Genomic DNA, 22025 nt, shown 5'->3' with positions numbered 1-22025 from the left:
ACGCAGAGTTTCCTATTTTAAATGAAAATACATTTTTTTTAGAAATAATCCCAACGACATTCTCTAATTATCTCTTTGAAATATTCTCAACAATTCTCACATGAGATAAATTGCTAGATCGTAATGTCCATAAGACACTTAATTTAAATTGAAGTATCTAAACGTTCACTCCATAAGTTTAAGTATCAATTTGACGATTGTTAAGTGTATATCTATGAATTTTGACAAGTAAAATCATTATAGTATTTTATTATTTTTATAACTAATCACATTAAACATTCACGTAATATGACTCAATTTTACATATACCACTTATAGTTTAATTAAAATACGAACTTATATTTTATGTTAAACATTTTACAAAATTACCCTTGTGAAATCCTAAGACGAATATAAAAATATTAACTTAAAATTTTATTCATGCCTCTAACAAAATCAAAAAAAATCCTCAATAATAAATATGAAACTGGTAATTAAAAAACATCACGCAAATGTAAATGTAAGTTTTTCATTGTATAAAAGTTAAGTAATTCAATAATTAAATGAGCTTATTAACCAAATTCAGAAAAACAACAAATTACCTTCCAAATTAATTATAGGAAAAATACTTATGTTCTCCTTATTTTTAATATATCCTTCTATTTTTAAAAATCTTTAAAATCCTTATTTCTTTAATATATTTGAGCTACATATTAATATATTCGAGTTAATATTTAATGTATCCGAGTTATATATTATGTATCTGATTTATTTTATAATGTATCCGAGCTAGTTTTTAATGTATCTGAGCTAGATATGATGTATCCGAGCTAGTTTTTAATATATGTGAGCTACATACTATGTATCCGATTTTATGTTATAATGTATTCGATATACTACTTAATGTGTCCGATTTATGTTAGTTTTTAAGGGATTAAAATAGTTACAAACTAAAGAGGAATAAATTATAATTTCATATTAAAACTATGTGATTCCTAAAAGTTATCCATTATTATATCCATCTTAATAGGTAGATAACTTCAGATAAATCTTCAAAACTTAAACAAAATTCAAATTCAAACTTCATTTTGAGGTATCTAAATGTTTACTCCATTATAAAAATACTTATCGAATTTTATTTTGCAAACTTTGTAAAAAAATATTAACAAGAATAAAAAATAAATAAACTATTCTATCCTATTAAGGCAAAACTATTTATATGAACTCATAACATCAATCTATTAATGTAATCAATGTAAGAGTAATTGAAACAATAAGTACTTACTTCATTTATTTGGGTTAAATAAACTATTTGAGATATATATTTTTAATTGGGATGATAACAAATTAATGATAAGAATTTTGAGACGGGGAATAACGTATAATAAGTATGAAGAATATGTTCTTTACAAAATATTTTTTCTGTTCGCTTTTGCTTGTTTATTTTAAACTTTACATGTTTCATCATAAAGTTATTTTTACAAAAAAAAATCATTCGTTTTAACTTGTTTATTTTAAATTTTACATGTCCATTAATAAATAATGATTAAAATATATATTTTAATAAGTAACTAATTAATAATAAGGGTAAAATGAAATTTTTTTATTTTTTTGACATATTAAAAACGAAAAATAAAGTGAATTTATTTTTGAGTATTGGTTTAGCTCTTAAATATTTATTGAAATCTGTTGGGCTTCGGCCGCGCAGGTTCAAGTCCTACTGCCGACGCAATTTATTTTTATTTTTCGATTTATAGTTTTTCGATTATCATATTATTTTATTTTTATACTAATTTTTCTTTTATATATTGTGTATTGCATTTTATTTTGCTTTATTTCATTATTATTACTGCGTTATTTGTTTGTATTGCGTTTTTTGGTGCTTTGATTATTATATTATTTTGTTGTCATTATTGATCTTTTTTTGTATATGTATATTGCTCTTCATTTGCTTTATTTTGTTGTTGTTACTGCTTTCGTTTATGTATTGCATTCTTAATACTTCAACTATCGTTGTATTTCTTTTGTATGTTGTACATACTTTTCTTAGTCTCGCTTAATTTCGGTGTTGTTATTGTTTTTTGTTTTTGTATATCGCTTTTAGTGCTTCAGTTATCATATTATTTCATTTTTAATACTATTGTTTTGCATTTATGTTGTATACTTCTTTTCATTTCGTTTAATTTCATTATTGTTACTCCTTTCGTTTCTTTATATTCTTTTTCCAAACTAATTTGAAATGTTTTATTTAAGCCGAGTGTCAACTTTTGTGTATATTCTATCCTCCCCACATCCCACTTATGAAATTATACCGAATATATTATTATTATTTTTGTCTTTCTCTAGTATTATCGATCAATATTCATTAATTTGAGCTTGCTTTTCCCTAAATTAATACATAGTCATTTTATTTTCACCCTATCAAGTAGTAGAAAAAAGTTGTCTCTATGTGACAACTTTGAGTCGTGGAATCATCCACTAATACTTACGTCACGATATGCTTCATTGGAATGTGATTCTATAAACGTAAAATATTTTATACATCGAATTAAAAAATTAGAAACGAGTCAAAATTTCAATGTTCAGTTACATAAAAGGCTCACACAAGGCCTGCCTACATTGAAGGTTCCAAAGGAAAAAGGTTCGTAACGTATATAAAAATTATGTTAATAATTGTTTGATTAGAAACCGTAATTGTCTTGTTTTGACAAAGAAACGTGCATTACCTTCTTAAGCAATAAACGGTGGGGAAAAAAATTATTTTTTTTTTAATCAATTTGTTAAATTTTATTTTATTTAAAAAAAAAAACAAATTCGAAGAAAATAAATCAATGTGCTAACTTTTTTCCAAGAAAAATTATTTTTAAAATATTATTAATTATAAATGATATAAAATGATCTTTTAAGTGGCAAATAAATACTTGATAAATATTTATAAATTTTACAAGGTATTGATTAGATAATTTTAAATTTTACTCTGAATAAATTATAATGTTTATTTGTGTGGTTGTAAATCGTCTTATTTTTCTGCACGTAGAAATCCATTGAGATATTCATAATTGAAAGAAAATTCATTATCGATTATTAATTTTCACTCACATTTAAAATAATAAAACTATAACTAAAAATAGCTAAAATGATTTCTATAATTAAATTAAAGATTTTTAAAAAAATATCTTGCATACTCTCTATTTATATTATATAACTCTTTTTTATATTATAATATAAGAGAGAGAAAATATAAGTTATAAGTGTGTGTTTGGAGTGGGGTGGGGGGGTGGGGGGTTTGCATGTGATTTCCAAAGAGATAATTAAAGCCAATGGCCTAACCATTAAAATTAATTACATTTCACAGCCAACTACTCAAACTTCTCCTATAAATATGCATGCATTTTCTCATCTTATTCTCATTCTAAACATTCATTTTTCCTTTTATATATAATAATATATGTTGTATAACAACATTTTTTGCTCATCATATATAATTTTATACTTTTGATTCATACTTTTTTTTTTCATATATACAATGTTTTAGATGATAAAAGATCACCAAGAGGTGTTAGTATAAATTTTTTAATTTCTTTTAGTTGATGTTCCATGTTAATGAGTTCTATCAGTTTTCTCATTTAGATGAGATTGATATACCTTTCTTCTTCCTTCTACGGAAGATGTAACGTTTGCGTATATATACATACTCTGCTTGTGGATTATACTAATACTCATATAGTTAATGTTAACTTATTCGAGAAAGATTAGAGTTTTGAATGTAGAGCTCTTCTGAATTTCAAAGAGGGTCTGAGAGGGAAAATCGAGCTGCTAATCTATGGATCCCTCAATCCTATCTATTCTCAAAATAATTTTAGATAGGTTTGTGGTTTGCATATATCAGGAGCTGCATTTACTCTTCTAGGATCCTTATTGGAATGAAGGGAGCTCTACATTTGATAACCTAATTTTTTTATGTAATGATATGACGAACATATCTAATTTTCTCATGCTTAATTGAAGGTTTTGAATTCGATCTTTAAAAAGAAATTTCGTTGATATCAAATGTCCTTATGTTCTTTAATTACTCTTATATGTTGTAACTTCGGACCAGTCGTTGAGAAATTTCCTTTTTCTTCTTAAGGATGTTGTAACGTCTGCGTATATATTATTTTTTGCATACTCTGCTTGTGGATATACTAATATTAATATAGTTGATTTTAACTTGTTCAAGGAAGACCAGAGTTTTGAAGGTAGAGCTCTTCTGAATTCCAAAGAGGATCTAAGAGGGAAAATCGAGCTGCTAATCTATGGATCCCTCAATCCTATCTATTCTCAAAATAATTTTAGATAGGTTTGTGGTTTGCATATATCAGGAGCTGTATTTACTCTTCTAGGATCCTTATTGGAAAGAAGGGAGCTCTACACTTGATAACCTGGTTTTTTTTTATGATGGACATATATAATTTTCTCATGTTTAAGTAAAGGTTTTTGAATTTGATCTTTGAAAAGAAATTTTTTTGACAGAAAACGTCTTTATGTTCTTTAATTAGTCTTACATGTTGTAACTTCGGACCAGTCGTTGAGAAATTTCTTCTTTCTTTTTAAGGATGATGTAACGTCTATGTATATACTATATTTTGCATACTCTGCTTGTGGATTATACTAATTTTCCTAGAGTTGGTTTTGACTTGTTCGAGGAAGACCAGAGTTTTGAAGGTAGAGCTCTTCTGAATTCCAAAGAGGATCTAAGAGGGAAAATCGAGCTGCTAATCTATGGATCCCTCAATCCTATCTATTCTCAAAATAATTTTAGATAGGTTTGTGGTTTGCATATATCAGGAGCTGTATTTACTCTTCTAGGATCCTTATTGGAAAGAAGGGAGCTCTACACTTGATAACCTGGTTTTTTTTATGATGGACATATATAATTTTCTCATGTTTAAGTAAAGGTTTTTGAATTTGATCTTTGAAAAGAAATTTTTTTGACAGAAAACGTCTTTATGTTCTTTAATTAGTCTTACATGTTGTAACTTCGGACCAGTCGTTGAGAAATTTCTTCTTTCTTTTTAAGGATGATGTAACGTCTATGTATATACTATATTTTGCATACTCTGCTTGTGGATTATACTAATTTTCCTAGAGTTGGTTTTGACTTGTTCGAGGAAGACCAGAGTTTTGAAGGTAGAGCTCTTCTGAATTCCAAAGAGGATCTAAGAGGGAAAATCGAGCTGCTAATCTATGGATCCCTCAATCCTATCTATTCTCAAAATAATTTTAGATAGGTTTGTGGTTTGCATATATCAGGAGCTGTATTTACTCTTCTAGGATCCTTATTGGAAAGAAGGGAGCTCTACACTTGATAACCTGGTTTTTTTTATGATGGACATATATAATTTTCTCATGTTTAAGTAAAGGTTTTTGAATTTGATCTTTGAAAAGAAAGTTTTTTGACAGAAAACATCTTTATGTTCTTTAATTAGTCTTACATGTTGTAACTTCGGACCAGTCGTTGAGAAATTTCTTCTTTCTTTTTAAGGATGATGTAACGTCTATGTATATACTATATTTTGCATACTCTGCTTGTGGATTACACTAATAATCCTAGAGTTGGTTTTAACTTGTTCGAGGAAGACCAGAGTTTTGAAGGTAGAGCTCTTCTGAATTCCAAAGAGGATCTAAGAGGGAAAATTGAGCTGCTGATCTATGGATCCCTCAATCCTATCTGTTCTCAGATTAATTTTAGATAGGTTTGTGGTTTGCATATATCAGGAGTTGTATTTACTCTTCTAGGATCCTTATTGGAAAGAAGGGAGCTCTACACTTGATAACCTGGTTTTTTCTTCTTCTAGACAATGATAGGATGAACATATATAATTTCTTCATGTTTGATTAAAGGTTTCAAAATCGATCTTTGAGAAGAAAAAAGTGACAAAAAACATTTTTTGTCATTTATTCAATTTTATGTGTCGTTAACTTTGAATCAGTCGTCGATGAGGTATAATCGAACGTCTGATAATAAAACAACTACTAGTTTTCTTCTTCTATATATTATTACTGATGATTGTGATGGGATCAGATCGATCCATGAAAATAAAAAAAAAAGCGTTTATCTCTTTTAATGAATTTTACGCGATGAATTTAAATTAACAAGATACCTAAAATGTTACTGAACACAAGGTGAGCAATCAAAAGAAAATACTACTACTATTTTTTTTAAAAAATAAATAAATTATATTCATTGACTTTGCATTAATTCCTTTTTTCTATTCTTGTGTGAAAGGATGAAATCTTTTGATTTTATGATTTGGTATCTGATAGTTAGTATATTGTGTTGATGTTATTTATGGGATACTGAAGAATTTCATCCCACTTTGGTAGGTATGTATCGGAGTTCAAATTATAATATAATTTTTTAATAGAAATTTCATCAAGGAAATTTAGAAAAAATTAATAAATTATTTTATGTATTTTAGGAATTTCAACAATTTTCGTATATATGATAATCTTTTTTTAATCTATATTACAGTTTTTCGATAAAGGACGAAGATCAATATTTAAGACGGAATACAAAATAGAAAGCATGCATTCAACGTAATTCAATAACTTTAATCAAAATCGTGTGTCTGATCTCAAGCAAAATGTGGACCATGGATGATGCTAGCCAAATATATACAAGATAAATATGTGTTTTTTTTCTTATAAAAGACTTATGTCAGCAAACAAGTTAATTAATCTTGGTTGTTTTTGTTTATCAATTTAGCAATTTGGTGGACTAAGCATATATTGCTTAATGTGACCACTTAAACATGTCTATAATCCCATTTAATTTGTTATATTATAATATATTGGTTAATTCAACAAGCATTACTATTTTGTCGTTAATTATGTTTATATGTCCATTTAAATTATTTTATTTGATAAAATAAATTCAAAAATATAAGCTCAAATATAATAAATTGGCCTTATTTCTATAATATAGATATCTGTTTTTTTAATCAGATTCTTTAATCATTTCGTCTCAATTTCAAAAGAAAATAATAAAATACAAAGTAAAAAAAACTCTACATACAACAAATCAATTGAGATTCTAGAATTCTATAAATTTGATCGAACTTAGTCAATTTTGAGTTTATTTGATTTAATAAGCACATACGTATTTGTATTTATTCAATAAATAGAAAAAATAGTAGAGTTATTAAATTTATTTTGCAATTTCCATCAAACACTTCCATTCGTATAAAAAAAAGAAGAATATTTATATAATTTATAGTTCAATAATCATATAACATTGTATAGATAATTTTTAAATTATCATCATAAAATTTCGCTTATCAAATTTAAATTTTATAACAATAAATATTTAAAGTTGAATAATGATTAACAAACGTTATTTCATCGATATCATTCCCATTAAAAAGAAGTATTATTTCAAATTTTTTTTTAATTTCTCCATGTCTCCACCCTTCTTCATATGCTTATATATTATTACTACTAGTTAGGTACTACTAATATTTTTATATCTTTTTTTCTACTTATTCTAATGTTTTCTTTTGTTGGAATACTCAATTATGCTCACTACAATGGGAACAATTGACATATAAATTATGAGTGCATAGGTTATAGGGAATTAAAATTTTTTATTATTATCATTATAGTGGATTAGTTTCAACATTGTGCAATGGTGGCAATGACACATGTCTAGGTGCTAAAGGAAGTGACACACCTAAAAAAAATGTATATACATTTTCAAATTACTGAAAATATAATTTTATTTAAAAAAAAATTAAAATCGAGAATTAGAGATGAAAAGATAGTAGATAATAGAATGTTAGAAGCTGCTTATTTTTCTCCTTATTTAGTAGCATTAGTTAGTAATCAAATTATTGGTGTAGTATCTTATTATATTCTATATGATTTTTTACTAATATTTTGTTACTTTTTTTTTACTTTGTTTATCTTGTTTGTTTGAATGAAAAATTTATCAAAAGTAGAATAGTTAAAATTAATAATATCATTAATATGTACATTTAACTTTGTTTTGCGGAGACATATATTTCTCCTAAATTTAATTTCTTCCCCACAAAATTCTAAGATATGGCCCAACAAGTGACAACATTTTTATTCATTTTCAATCGAAAAAAATTATTTTCGATATTGGAAATAATAATAATAATATTTTTAAAATCTAATTTAGTCTAATTTCATGCTCCTTGTAATTATTAATTTATACTCCCTCCACTTCATATTAATTGAATTTTTGAGGTGTTTTACACCCGTTAAAAAAGTCTATTGAACATAAATTTTTATTTTTATCTTTATTAATTATTGTTAAATTTATTGAAATTATCTCATTGAAAATCCAAATAAAAGATAAAATTGAAAAAATAGTTTTAAATAGTTTTAAAGATTGAATAATTAAATTAATTTAAAAAATAAAAAATATCTTAAAAATTAAAGTAATATGGATTGGTGGAAGTACTAATCTTTGTCTCTTAATTAAATTTATAGTTATGTCTTACAATGAAAAAAATTACTTTCACCCCAAGTCATTAGATATTTTACAAGTTCCAAAATAAGATTATTAAAACTATATAGTAAAAAAAGTTGTAAAATAGCTTGGGTTAAAAGTTACAGTTGTTAATAGTATAAGGACTCAAAAGTAAGAATTAGTCACTGACAAAATAACAGAACAAGTCCCTCTTTTTCATCAATCATGTCTGAAACCGCCCTATTCGAATTTCTCTTTACATTTTCTTCTCAGTTCTTCACACATATATATAAAACCCATAATCTGAAATCCAATTGCACTGTTAATTCAATCGATAAAAGCAAAAAAAGAGGAAAAAAAGAAGAAAAAAGGAAGAAAGAATAAGGAAGTAATCGGAATCATGTCTTCCCCTAGCAAACGCAGAGAGATGGACTTGATGAAACTGTAAATTGAAACTCAAGTTTACTCAAATTTTGATTTTTTTTTTGTTGATGGGTTGTTTTAGTTTCGTTTGTGTTTAAGTGGGTATTGATTTTCTTGGAAAAATTTAGGATGATGAGTGAAGAAACTGTAAATTGGAACTCAAATTTATGATATTTATGTTGATGGGTTGTTTTAGTTTTGGGTGTGTTTAAGTGGGTATTCATTTTATTTGGAAAAAATTAAGATGATGAGTGAAGAAACTGTGAAATGGAACTCAAAGTTGTGATTTTTTTGTTGGTGGGTTTTTTTAATTTTGTTTGTATCTAAGTGGGTATTGATTTTCTTGGAAAATTTTTAGGATGATGAGTGACTACAAAGTGGAGATGATCAATGACGGAATGCAAGAATTTTTTGTGGAATTTCATGGACCCAAAGAGAGTAAAAATCTATTTCTTATACCATTTCTGAGTTTTTTACTAATTGTTGTGTCTGTGAAAATGTGTGTGTATTTATATATCTGTGTTGGGTTTTGTTTTCTTGTATCTGGCTTTGATCCTTTCTTGGTCAGTTGTGTTTAGTTTATATGTTTTTGATTTAGCTGTAAAGATAGGGACTTTCACTTAATAGAAGATAAGTTTTGCACCCAAAGACTTGCTTTTGTGTGAATAGTTTGGTTTATGTTGTAGAGCACTGTCAATTCATCGACTATGCTTCTATTGCAGTTGGGGTCAGCTATATGAATGCGTTATATTTACTCCACTCTATTCAGATCATTTCATTCATGTTGTAGAGAACTGATAAAATTAATCTATGTTCACTTACAAATTAGCGTTTTGGAAAACATCTGGAAAAAACATTTCGGAGTTGTTCTTCCTGCTACTGAATTTAGATTATGTTCAGATTGCAAAATAAGAACCCTGTTCTTGGTATGAATCTTGTAGTAGCTTCAACCGTCATGTATTTCATAGTTTACTGCGCGGCTAGTTATAGTATGTAAGATTGTTGATTTTTCTGAATTAGGATTTAGTGACAGCTGCTTGCTTTTTGTTGGAAGTTTGAGATTTTGTTGGAAGTTTGATCACAAAATGACTGTCTTTGATTTGTTTCTAACAATCTTGTTTCTTGATGGTTGCAATAGGTCCTTACCTGGGAGGTGTGTGGAAAGTGAGGGTAGAGCTCCCAGATGCCTATCCTTACAAGTCACCATCCATTGGTTTTGTTAACAAGATTTACCATCCGAATGTGGATGAGATGTGAGTGATGCTGCAATTATCTTGCTTACTTATTTCTCATTTTGGCATGGAATTTGACTCTTATGAAAGACTTCTCTGAATCTACATTTTCATGTTCTTTAAATTCCAGGTCAGGTTCAGTCTGCTTAGATGTTATCAATCAAACCTGGAGCCCCATGTTTGGTATTTTGGCGTTCTTCAGTTTCCCGTCCTTCTAAATTTCTGCTTCTCCTTGTTTGAGTGATACTTCTGCGTTCAATAATTTATGTTTATGTTTTTCATTTTTGCAGATCTTGTAAATGTTTTTGAAGTGTTCCTTCCCCAACTCCTTTTATATCCTAACCCATCGGATCCCCTGAATGGAGAGGCTGCAGCTCTCATGATGCGCGATCGTACTACTTATGATCAAAAGGTGAAAGGTAAAAATCTCCAATTGGTCAATCTAGTACTTGCAGTGGATTTGACTCGCATGATGCCTTGAATGTGACATATCCATATTTTAGTTGCCTTGCCTATCACCAAATTTTATTTGCTGCTTAGTATGTGTAATGGGTTGATTGAGTGAGCTCGTCTGATATATCGGAAGCTTTACCAGAACTCCTTACGTGGAGAATTTGGTGTTTGACCATGAAACTTATTTTTAGTTAAGGACATGTATGTTTTTCTTTCAATTGAATACTTGTATTTGTTGTAGTGATAAGTCTGATATAGAAAATCTCTACATTTAGAGAACCTGTAATTTCCCGTAAAAGACATATGTTAGTATTTATAGCTTTAGTTCTGAATATTGGAATATAGTGGACGAAACTGTACGTGATAGATGTAAAGAATTTATACAGGACCTTTTAATCCCCTGGAGGTAGAAATCTAGATGCCTTTGGCTCAAGGAAGGGGACAGAAACACCATATATTTTAAGATTAGATCCAAATGCATAGATAGACTTCTGGTGATTATTGAAGATAAAGGAAGCAATCAAAAGGAAGATATTGGAATTCTTTGAAAGCTTATATACTAAGCAATAATTTTGATGGAATTGCCTGAGAAGAAAGCAACAATTTTGATGGAATTGCCCGAGAAGAAAGAAACACTCTAGAAATAGCTTTTGAAGAAAAGGGAGTGTTAGCAGCCATTAAGTCAAGTGCCCCTGGACATGATAGGTACACTATGGCTTTCTTTTGATGAAGAGGTACCTATGGCTTTCTGTCAGTGCTCTTGGGTCTTTATCAAGTCAGTTTACTAGTAGTTATGCAGTATTATCATCAACACTGCTGAAGGGTTAAGTCCTGCAATGCCTCATTCATAACACTTATACCTAAGAAAAAAAGGGAAATGGAGTTCACAGATTATTGACCAATTAGCTTGATTAGGAGCATATACAAGATCATAGCAAAGGCTCTTGCAGATTGGCTGAAAGGAGTTATGGGAAACTGGTCTTAAATCAATAGAATGCTTTCAGGAAAGGGTGCAGATCACATATGTCTCTGTCATAGCAAATCAGGTATTTGTTTGACAATTGAAGCAAGGGAATGTTGGATTACTATGCAAACTAGATGTTGAGATAGCTTTTTACCAATTGAACTGGTCTTATCTCATATCTATTCTAAGGCACATAGGGTTTGGTAACAAGTGAATAAACTGGATTGAATTCAACATCTCTATGGTGAAGTACTCAATCATAATCAATAGGAGCCCAGTAGGATTCTTCTGCCCGCAAAGAGGACCAAGACAAGGTGATTCCTTTTTCACCTTTTCTGTTCATACTAGCTATTGAAGGGCCGAGTAGGATGTTGGATAGAGCAAAACAACAGCGTTGACTAAATGGTTTTGATATAGGAAGGACAGAGCAGTCAAATTTTGCTCTACTTTATGCAGAAAGAGAGCAGGTCCTCTATCTAAACCTTACATTGCTCATAGAAGTAGTTTAATCTTTGTATCAATATGCTCATGAGTGTAATCTACCCTGTTAGTGAGGTGCAAAACATAGATGATCTGGCAGGCATATTTGGTTGGGTTGTGTAGTACTGGAACATTCCCAATCACATTCTTGGGTCTCCCATTGGGGGCCAAATACTAGGCAGATGGAGTGTGGAATCATAGAAAACTTTGAAAAGAGGATTGCTTTTTGGCAGATGCAATACCTCACAGATCAATAATGTGCTTGATAGCATTCCAATGTGTAGTATGTCACTCCACCTCATTTCCAGTAAGGCCAATAACTGGATAAGATCATAAGGACTTTTTTCGGGAAGAGAACAACAGCCCTTACAAATTTCATTTGGTTAGGTGGGATAAGGTCTCGTTACCAAACAAACCAGGTGGTCTGGACATCAGAGACTTAGCACTTCACAAAAAATGCTTACTAATGAAGTGTATGGGAATGACACATGGATCTTGATAACTTGAGTGCAGTCACCGAAGGGTTGTTGAAGGCTCTGTGGAAGGGAACATAGATACAGGATTTGATGTTGAATTGATTGCCTTTGCGGAGGTATTTACTACAATGTTTTGATGGCAAATGAAAATCAAATAATTCTGTACTCGATTCACTGCCTACTTACTTATATGATGTCACTTTTCCCAACTCCAGCAAAGGTGGTGACAATACTGGATAAGATTAGGAGGAAGTTTCTATGGCAAGGGAATAAGGAGGGAAAGGGTTATTGACTGGTAAATTGGAAGACGATGTAGCAAAAGAGAAGGGGGTTGGGAATCAGAAACTTGAGCTTGCAGAATGAGTCCCTGCTGTTGAAATGTTTATGGAGATACATCACTGAGGACAGGGTACTGTTGAAGGAAGTCATTGTGACAAAGTATGGTGAAACTAGCCCCTGGTGCACAGAAATGGTAACTGATACCTATGGAATGGGAATGTGGAGAAGAATTAGGAACTTATGGAAATCAATGGAAGCCAACATCTGCCTCAATATTGGCAATGGTGCAAGGGCAAAATTCTGGAGAGCTAGGTGGATTGAACAAACTTCTCTAAAGGAGGCATTCCCTGACCTATTTCGTTTTTATGTAGATCCTGAGGTGACAGTCCAGGAGTGCTGGTCCACACAGGGGTGGGATATCCCTTTTAGGGGGCTTCTTAGTGCTTGGGAGATAGAGAGGGTACCTTTGTTATTGGGGAAGTAGGGGAAGTTTCTATCAGTAATATCTGCTGATGAGATCTGTGGAAACATAATAGAAATAGGATAATACATAAGAGGTGGTCAGGTGAAAAATGAGAATGATCAATTCAAGTGAAATTACTTCCGGAAAAGCAACATACCCACCAAAACAAAGTGCTTCACTTGGTTCCCAGGTGTTCTCTGTGTATGGTGACCGAGGAGACAAACAAGCACCTTTTTTGCATTGCAACTCCACTGCTCAGCTGTGGAATTGTTTCATAGGCAATAGCTGGACCATGCATGAGCCATACATCAGACCACCTTAGCTGGTTGATAAGAAGGAGGGGAATAAGAGCCAGAAGAGATGGTGGAGAATGGATGTTTTGAAGATAGTTCCAGTTCCATTCACTTCACAAAATAAAATGGAATTGTATTGGATCTTCACTTTTTTAGTGTAAACAGTTACGGATAGAGGATACTGTCCAGATTGTAGATCTGAAGAATACAAACTTAACAGTTTTAAAAGGAAAAAAAGGCAATTGCTGCATTTGAGTGGAGTAAGTTAAAGGACAAGATGTAGTTTGAAGGGAAACAAAATTAGTATCTATTTAGCATTTATGAATCAGATGTTAGAGCAAGAGAGGCAGATGATGCTCTGTTCATATATCCTTTCCTGTGGTAAGAAAACTGATAAAAGAATTTATTTCTTTTTGCCGATGTTCTCATTCAAATGTGTATGCCAGATTTAGAATTAAATCCAAATGTAAATGAGAAATTTTACCATCTTGTTGCTTTTAGCTTTACTTTTCCCTTGTTTCCAATTTGTTCCCGTTACTGTTACTCTTAGCTACTGGCACCAACCTACAAATGGGAGGAACCCTTTTTTTTAGTCCAAAAAGAAAGCTCTAATTAAGTGTGTTTTTTTGGGGGGTTATCTTAGATATACTACATCTCTTATTTCCTTAACGTGTTGGGAAATTGTGTTCTTGGGGACTATGTCTTCACTATAACGTTTCTTGAATCCCTAGAAGACGGATCTCCACTTTAACAAAATCGACAGCTATCTTTTCCTTTGCATCTGTTGATTGCTTTTCTGTTTGTCCAGTTCTTTATTTTGTCAAGAATTTCAGTGATGCTGTTATAACACCTGTAGGTACTCTTTACCTAATTTGTACCTCATTGCCCCGGTTGCAAAGTTTTGATTGCCCATAGTCTGCATTTTTAATGTATTCAACTTTGTGCTGTAATTAGGTACCTTGTTTCCAAATTATCGAACTTTTTACTTCAGTTTATGTTGCCTCATTACTTATGGCCTAAATATTTCTTTCTCAGAGTATTGCGAGAAATACGCTAAGAAAGAAGATGCTGGGGCTCCACCTGAAGAAAAATCTAGTGATGAAGAGTTGAGTGAAGAAGAAAATGTCTCCAGTGATGATGAACTTGCTGGAAAAGCAGATCCCTAAGGGTTTGGCAGATCATGGACAATATTATAACCCCTTCAATGTTTGTACATGATATCAACTTCTAAACCTGTCTTGTCCATGGTTTACTTGAAGAAAATAGTTCTGTTTCTTCTGTCAATCTGAATTGTACTGTTATTGTGGTTACATTCTGTCCTGATTCCATAAAAGTCCATCTGAATCTTTAAACTTAATTTGATGTCTGCACTTCTATATATCTTTATATCTAGATAAGAATCAAGCAGCAATTCGAGCGGAGGGTCTGTCAGGAACCACCTCTCTATCGATCATAGATCGAGGTAAGTTTTGTGTACATTCTATACTTTCCAGACCCGACTTATGGGATTACATTTGATAAAAGGGTACCTCTATTTGGTCCAAGTACTAATGCAGTTTGTCAACTAATAGCTTAAAGAGAGACAAAAATATTAGGTGAATCTTTTTTTCATTTGTATAGCTTTGGTGGATAAAGTTGGTGCGTGTCGTTGATGGGAGGATGTAGAGTTAGTTGATGTCCACGTAAGTTGGCCTAGATATTACCGTTATCAAGAGGGGAAGATATGAGTAACAAGTCTTAACAAAACGTATCAAACTTTTTCCAATTCATGAGATGTTATCACTTAGAAAATTTGCGTTTGCACTAACTAAAATACCATTATATCAAACAAATGAATTTTGATTTACAGTTCGATACATTTGAATGTCTACTGAAGACATGATCAAACCATCTTATTTCTCGTTGTTCTGTCTGCTATTTAGCATTCTTAACAAATGACATGACTTAAAATTTTGTCAAATCTTACAACAGGAACTTAAACAATTCTACAACACTTATCCTTGGAATAGCTTTGAGTTAAAAAGATAAACAAATAAGATGGTGCTTTGAGCTAATGATAATAAACAACGTCTAAATTTTGAGTCTGCCACTGGTTACCAGAGTCTAGCCCTATGGCGATGACAATTACATGGGCTCTAGGGGCAGGCTGACTGCTGGAGGTGCCTGGCCTTCACTAACATGAATCTGCATGTTGTTCACACCCAAGAACTGTTGCTGAAAATAGTTCACGTGCTGCTACGTTAGCTTACCGTGTCTCTTGAGTAACAATAATGCCCATTTTTTCTGAATCCTTGACATTTTCAACTAGTATGGTACAAACTTGACACTGAAACTTTGGAGAAGTTATCCATCTTGACATAAGAATGAAGAAGCAGCGTTCAGCCTTCAAACAAAACGAAGAAGTTCAGATATAGAAGATGTAAAATGAACACAAAACAAGAATGCAGTAGTGACAAACGGCAAGAACAACAATTTTCACATAACCTCCTTCTCTGGATCAGCCATAAGACCAGTTAGCAACGACTATGATAGTTCTTTTCTAATTCTGATTCCTTGACTTCATGACGCCCAGTTCAGACAGCATGAAATGTAGAAGCAATCTAGTTGGATTGACTAGACAAACTGTCCTAGGCTCCTAGCTTTGAAAATCTAATCAGAAGAGACATACTACAAGTATAGAGGCAGACTCCAAGAGACGGGCAGCAATGAACTGGCACAGGTGTTTCTGGACAAGTATACACTTCAGTGGTCAAAGAGAATGAATGGATGACGATGCATTTACTTCTATGTAGCCAAAGAAAAGAAGAATACTGCAGAGGTCGATGATGTTTAAATTTTTGTGATAATGCAGCTACAATTCTAAGTCTTCCCTCTTGGATAAGAAGACCAAAAACACCAGGCAAGGAAAAAAGGTCAGTAACAATAGAGAATCTTTCTTTTTTAGCTTTTGTGCATGAATAATTCAATTGGCGCTGCAGATTTTCTCTATGACATCAAAAATATGACTACTGAAATCTAGTCTAAATCATTATACTCATTGGAAAGAAATTTTTCGAAAAGCTCGGTCCCTGCAAAATCTAAGAACCCTGATTTTCAAGATAAATCAAACAAATGATAAACATAATCCTGACGCTGCATCTAATATCTTATCTGGAACTCTTAGAGACATTTGAAGAGTAGTACAAAGATAACTGTTTCACAAAGATAATCAACTGTTTTTCACTCCCAGGTTCAAAAATCTTTTAGTGCCAAGATTGATCTAAAGAATTCGGTCAACTAGCAAGAAATCTCCAATTTGTGTGCTTTTTGCTTAAGGCATTTTGTGAGTTTTAGAAATAGTGATGGCACATATCACAGATGCAAAGAGTCAGCAGCGACAATTAGAAGGAACAGAAACATTCTTGTTTTTCTGAAAAAGAAGTGAAATAGAAACATATTAGGAGCAAAGTTACGGCGTTAAAGTCTTACCTTGGCACAATTTCAAATGATTGGACTCTCAACTCTGATAGTTTTTGCCACTTTGAAATGTCTCGAGGTGCTGCCAGCCAAGTTCTCACACTAAGCCATCAGCTGCAAGAGGTTCTTGAAGCAACTGAATCATAATTTTTGTTTCTTCCCTTCTGAAGCGGATATAATTAATCAACCATTGCCACAACTCCAACTGGCTGGATAAGCCATATGCAAGCTGTTTAGTCCTTTTGAGAAGGCAATCTTCCTTAAAATTTTTTCCTTTTGAAGAGGATAATGATATAAAATCTTCTACCCATGGAATACTTAACAATTAAGAACATCCAGTGGCTGATTACACTATTTCCATACCTTTTTCATAGGGGAAAGATCTAACAAACAGCAAGCGGAAGCAAAAGACATCATATGAACCATCAACGATGAATAGGAAGCAGGATTAGAATAGCAACATCATAAGCAAAGTTAGAAATGAAATTAGCATATCAAAAAGAAATGGAAAGAATTTGAATAAGATGTATGGCTCATTAATATAAAAAAAAAATGCTATCATTTGAACTGTTAAACCAGCTTATTCCAATTACTTTCTATAAATCTAGCTAAACTACAACAATTAACTTCTATTTGATGTATGATTTTGAACACTAGCAAGGAGTCTTGTAAGTTTACTGAGCGTTTCATGAGCAGATATGGTTTCTGGATGGTCCTCGCCGCAGATTGAAGTTCTAATGAAAATAGCCTTCCGGATTAAATCATCACCAATATCAAACTGTCCACCCCTCAACATTAGCTTTGCCCTGATTTCGAGCACTGTAGCTCTTGATAAAGCAAGTTCCTGCCAAAGGCAAGGGTTTAACTGGGCACTTGTCTGGATAGGTCTCCAACAAAGTGATTTATCCAACCACTTGTCAACAGGTGTGACAAATGCCTGATCTGCTGCTTCTAATGCATCTGTACAACGCCGTAGAAGTTCTAAAGCAGCAGCACAGCGTGAGAATGTAATAAATGTTCGAATGGCAAGTGGTAAAATCACTTCTTTCACGAGAAACAACAATTCGGAAACTTTAAGCTCAACTATCATGGGGTCACTCCCAAATCCGAAGAGCAAAAAGCATGCTGCCCATATGTGCTCAGAGTGCTGGGGTATTAAACCGCGAGTAATAACAGCTTGTACTGTGGCTTGAGCAACTCCAGTGACCCCTCTTTTTCGAGCATACATTTTGATAAGCTGGTGGAACTGAATGTAGCCTTCCTTTCTACAAGTCCTTGCAATGTTGAATCTCAACAAAAGAGAAGAGGCTTCTGCCTCAGATTTCCTAGCATATGATGATGTGAAACCACAAGTTAAAGAGCATAAAACTTTCTTCAACATCCTCCGACGTGGGTATTTCTCTGGTATCTTGTGAGCAGCCAGAGCTAATAGAGAAACTGGAATAGGTGATGGAGCAAACCAACCGCTTGCAAGGGCCATTCTTGTTGCTAGACTTCTAGGTCCATCAGCATGGTCAAATATTGAGAAACAAACTTCAAAAAGTTGCAAAAGGAAATTGTTTCGCCTCAGTGGATGGTTTTCCCGACGAATATAGATTATTTCCTTCAATGGCATACGATTGATGGTATCCAATAGTCTACTAGGATTTATAGGAAGTTCAGAAAGAATTGCTCCAACAATGGCAAGGCCAAGTGTCAGTCTCTTAAGTTTGTCCTCAATAACTCGCAAGGCATCAATTTCAGCAATCGGGTAATCTTTCACAGCACCCTGCATCAAAGACATTGCCTCAATCTCTGACAGATAATTGAGTTTGATAGGATCCATGTTCATAACCCGAGAGAGGCGCGTGGATATGAGAACATGTGTTTCACCCCCAAAACGGGGAAGCAAATCCATTATTAGTTTATGATCCCACCAGTCCTTTTCACTCTCCAAGTTATCAATTATCAGCAAGAATGGAATGTCTCGCATGAGTTCTTTCCTAACCCTAGCTACAGCAGCCTCTTCTTGCTCCTCAAAGCTCTTTATCCTGCTTTTATCAGGTGAGTTTTCTACCCCGACATCAACTTCTAAAAACGACCACAAGTTCAAGTAGTTTTGTCGAACATATCTGCTTTCACCTCCAATCCAAAGGACCATTTTGTAGCGCTGATGAAATTGATAAGCATACTCAAGCAGTAGATCTGTCTTGCCAATTCCTGGTTCCCCAGACACACAAGCAATGCCCTTTCCATAGACAACTTTCATGGAGTTGTTTCGCCTTCCATGTTTCTTAGAGTTCCTCGGCTTTGGTGCATGCTGTTGGGTATGAGAAACTTCAGCATTTAACATTTCAATTTCTTTCTCAGATTCCTTCCATGTCACTGGCTCTTTCCCTTTCCTTTTGTTGTCACTAGGACGCTCAAACCGTCTTTCGTTGATTGAATTACTTCGACTCCAACTAATTGTCAAATTCCTTCGCTTGGGTCTAGCCTTTAGTTCAATATAGTCTTTCTCTGCGTCCCCACTAACATCACCAAAAAGCCGAAACTCAAGCTCAGATAGCTCCTTCTTTCTGCCGACAAAATTCTCATTTCGAGGGAAAGGAAACTCCTCTTTTTCTGCCTTCTCCCTCCACTTGGATAGTCTGTCCACAACACTTCGCCTCCCTAATCTTAAGGCCAATAGAGTTACAGCCCTCAATATGCATTCCCTCCACTTGCCATCATGAGCCTCTAGCTTCCACTCATCAACACGCAAAAGACCATTGACGGCATCTCTCCACTCCTTCTCCAATCCCCCATAAAGTAGCCAAAGTTCACCACCATGTTTTTCCCAGTGCTCTCCTCTTCTCTCAATTATATCTCGCACAAGGCAATCCTCTGGACGCAGATCGAAGTACACTGGTACCAAATTCTTTTTGCTAGCAAAGAAGCGCAGCTCCTCTATGGTATATGGATTCCTGAATGATTTCTTGGTTAAGATCACAACTCCGAATGTACAAGCATCCATTACTCTCTCTACCATGCCATGCTTTCTAGTATTTCGGCACCTTGATCTGTCAGTAACAAAGCAACTTAGACCTTGGATTTCTAGCTCAGCACGGAGCCAATTCATGAATCTGAGCAGTAAAGGTTTGCGGCCATGAAAACCAATGTACACATCACAGCTCCTCACTCTGTTGGATAGGGAGGAAGTCGATGTTGGAGTAACACAAGATTCCTGTGTCCTTCCACTCTTTTTCTGCTTGCCTCTAGGTCGCAAATATTCATGTTCAGGGCCAACATTATAACTCGCTATAGTACTCTTAGAATTTGACGTCGAAGAAGCTACAAAATCCAACTTCTGGAGATCATTCGAGGCACTAGCTAATGCAACAGGATAAGCATCTGACAATCTAGCATTTGCAAATGATTCTGGACCTAAAATGCCCAAACTAGCATCTAAGGCAGCAGAGGTAACATCACTATCACGAAATTGATTATCCGAGCATGCTGATACCAGGGACTTAGGTGATCTAGGAGAGAAGAATGGCGACTGATTCGCAGAAAAGAAAGTCGACGATGAAGACGAAAGGTTTCTTGACGTTGTGCTTGGTAACGATCCAAATCTAGAGCTTTCTTCCCGGAGATCCATAGTTAAAACTACTCACTCCCATTCACAAGAAAATTTCATGCATTCCAGGAAAACAGATAAACCTCTGAAATTGAAAAATAAATCAAAATGTCAGTGAAGGGACAATCTCCATTCATAAAACTGCAAACTGTATGCAGCCATAAGAACAAAAGTAAACTTAGTTCTACCTAATTTTTATAAAAAAAAAAAAAATTAAAACTGGACTTAGGTCTGCCTAGTTTTTAACTAGGTTTTCCAAATGAAGATTGCTTTATTTTTCAAAAATGCAGGATACCATACTGAAAAAAGAGAATTAGTTAAAGTGATGCCATATCTAGATTAACAAAAAAGCATTAATGACTTATACTAATTTGTCATTTGACTCTATAATCCACATTTAGCAATGAAGTAAAGATAATTAATGCTCCATTACAAACAGAAAACCTAGAAGGGAAACAAACAGCCTTCCTAAATCTGTAGCAATAGATCTACAGAAGAATTTAAAACCACAAAGCCTTTTCTTTAAAACCACAAAATTTGAATAATACAACAATGCAAGCCTCTACTTCTACGATAACTCAGATCCAACATATACTTACTTGAAGAAAAGTTAGCAATGATGGTGTCCAAAGATTCAATCTTTTTTCACTTCAATCACCACAATATGTCCAAAGATTCAATCTTTTCCCCTTCAATCAACACAAAAGACAATTCTTTTCTAAACCAATCTTAACCCCAATAAAATAAAAACCTAAGTGGCATCCACAACCAATATCTTCTTGAACCTGTCAAAACAAAATAAACTATAAATATTCAAACACATCTACTAACCACCAAAAAAAACATTTTAAAATGCACATACATGTACACAAACACACAATACATACTTGTACATGGATCAAGAAGTCACATAGAGGCAAATAAGTTGAATATTAGCAACTAGAGAGAGACCCAACACCCAAGTTTGAACAAAAGGAAGAGACAAAAAAGTAAAGATTTGATTGATGAGAAAATGAAAGAAAGGAATGAATGGGAAAATGGATTTACCTTTTTCAAGAATAACTAAAAAGGGTTCAGTGTGTTATTGAGATGACAATGGAGCTATTTGTTTCCTTATATATTTTTCTTTTCTTGATTTTTTTTTACCAAGACTCAAACTTTACTCAATAACTCAAAAAATTTATACACAAAAAACTTTGAAAAGTTCACTTTTTTCACACTACCCATCTTACAAAATACTTCATTTATTACATAGGTATGTGTAAAAACTCAAAAAAATTTAAAAAAATTGTAAAAAAATCTATCTTTTTGTGTCTTATGTTAAAAAAAAAATATCAGAGGGTACTGAGAATGTGAGCTGACAGGAAAAAGGAGCACCGTTAGAGACGGGGAAGGGTTCTTTTTTCTACTGTTTTCTGCCAATATGTTGGGTTTGGAGTTGGGGGTGGGGGTGGGG

General features: G+C 32.9%; 2 protein-coding genes across 5 annotated transcripts; one reads left to right on the top strand and one right to left on the bottom strand.

Moving 5' to 3' along the window:
* Nucleotides 1–8721: 8721 nt before the first annotated feature.
* LOC107026973 (ubiquitin-conjugating enzyme E2 5) lies at nt 8722–14896 on the top strand. The gene is made up of 6 exons (XM_015228120.2): nt 8722–8899; nt 9237–9316; nt 10017–10131; nt 10241–10293; nt 10401–10529; nt 14554–14896. Exons 1-6 carry the CDS (start codon nt 8856–8858, stop codon nt 14682–14684), a joined length of 552 nt encoding a protein of 183 aa, XP_015083606.1. The 5' UTR covers nt 8722–8855; the 3' UTR covers nt 14685–14896.
* A 440-nt stretch (nt 14897–15336) lies between these two features.
* LOC107026905 lies at nt 15337–21963 on the bottom strand. Of its 4 annotated transcripts, XM_027919375.1 has the most exons (5): nt 21617–21963; nt 21169–21354; nt 17338–20654; nt 16987–17247; nt 15337–15901 (listed from the first exon to the last, which is right to left on the bottom strand). In XM_027919375.1, exon 3 carries the CDS (start codon nt 20588–20590, stop codon nt 17597–17599), a length of 2994 nt encoding a protein of 997 aa, XP_027775176.1. In that variant the 5' UTR covers nt 20591–20654; nt 21169–21354; nt 21617–21963; the 3' UTR covers nt 15337–15901; nt 16987–17247; nt 17338–17596. The 4 variants fall into 4 exon arrangements, with proteins under 4 accessions (XP_027775176.1, XP_015083506.1, XP_015083508.1 ...); XM_015228020.2 differs by having other exon boundaries at nt 16987–20654; XM_015228022.2 differs by lacking the exon at nt 21617–21963 and adding an exon at nt 21432–21610 and having other exon boundaries at nt 16987–20654.
* Nucleotides 21964–22025: the final 62 nt, after the last annotated feature.

This window comes from Solanum pennellii, chromosome 8 (assembly GCF_001406875.1).
Source record: "Solanum pennellii chromosome 8, SPENNV200".
NCBI classification, from domain to species: domain Eukaryota; kingdom Viridiplantae; phylum Streptophyta; class Magnoliopsida; order Solanales; family Solanaceae; genus Solanum; species Solanum pennellii.
Note: the sequence above shows the minus strand (reverse complement) of the source record. Positions and strands in the feature narration are given on the sequence as shown.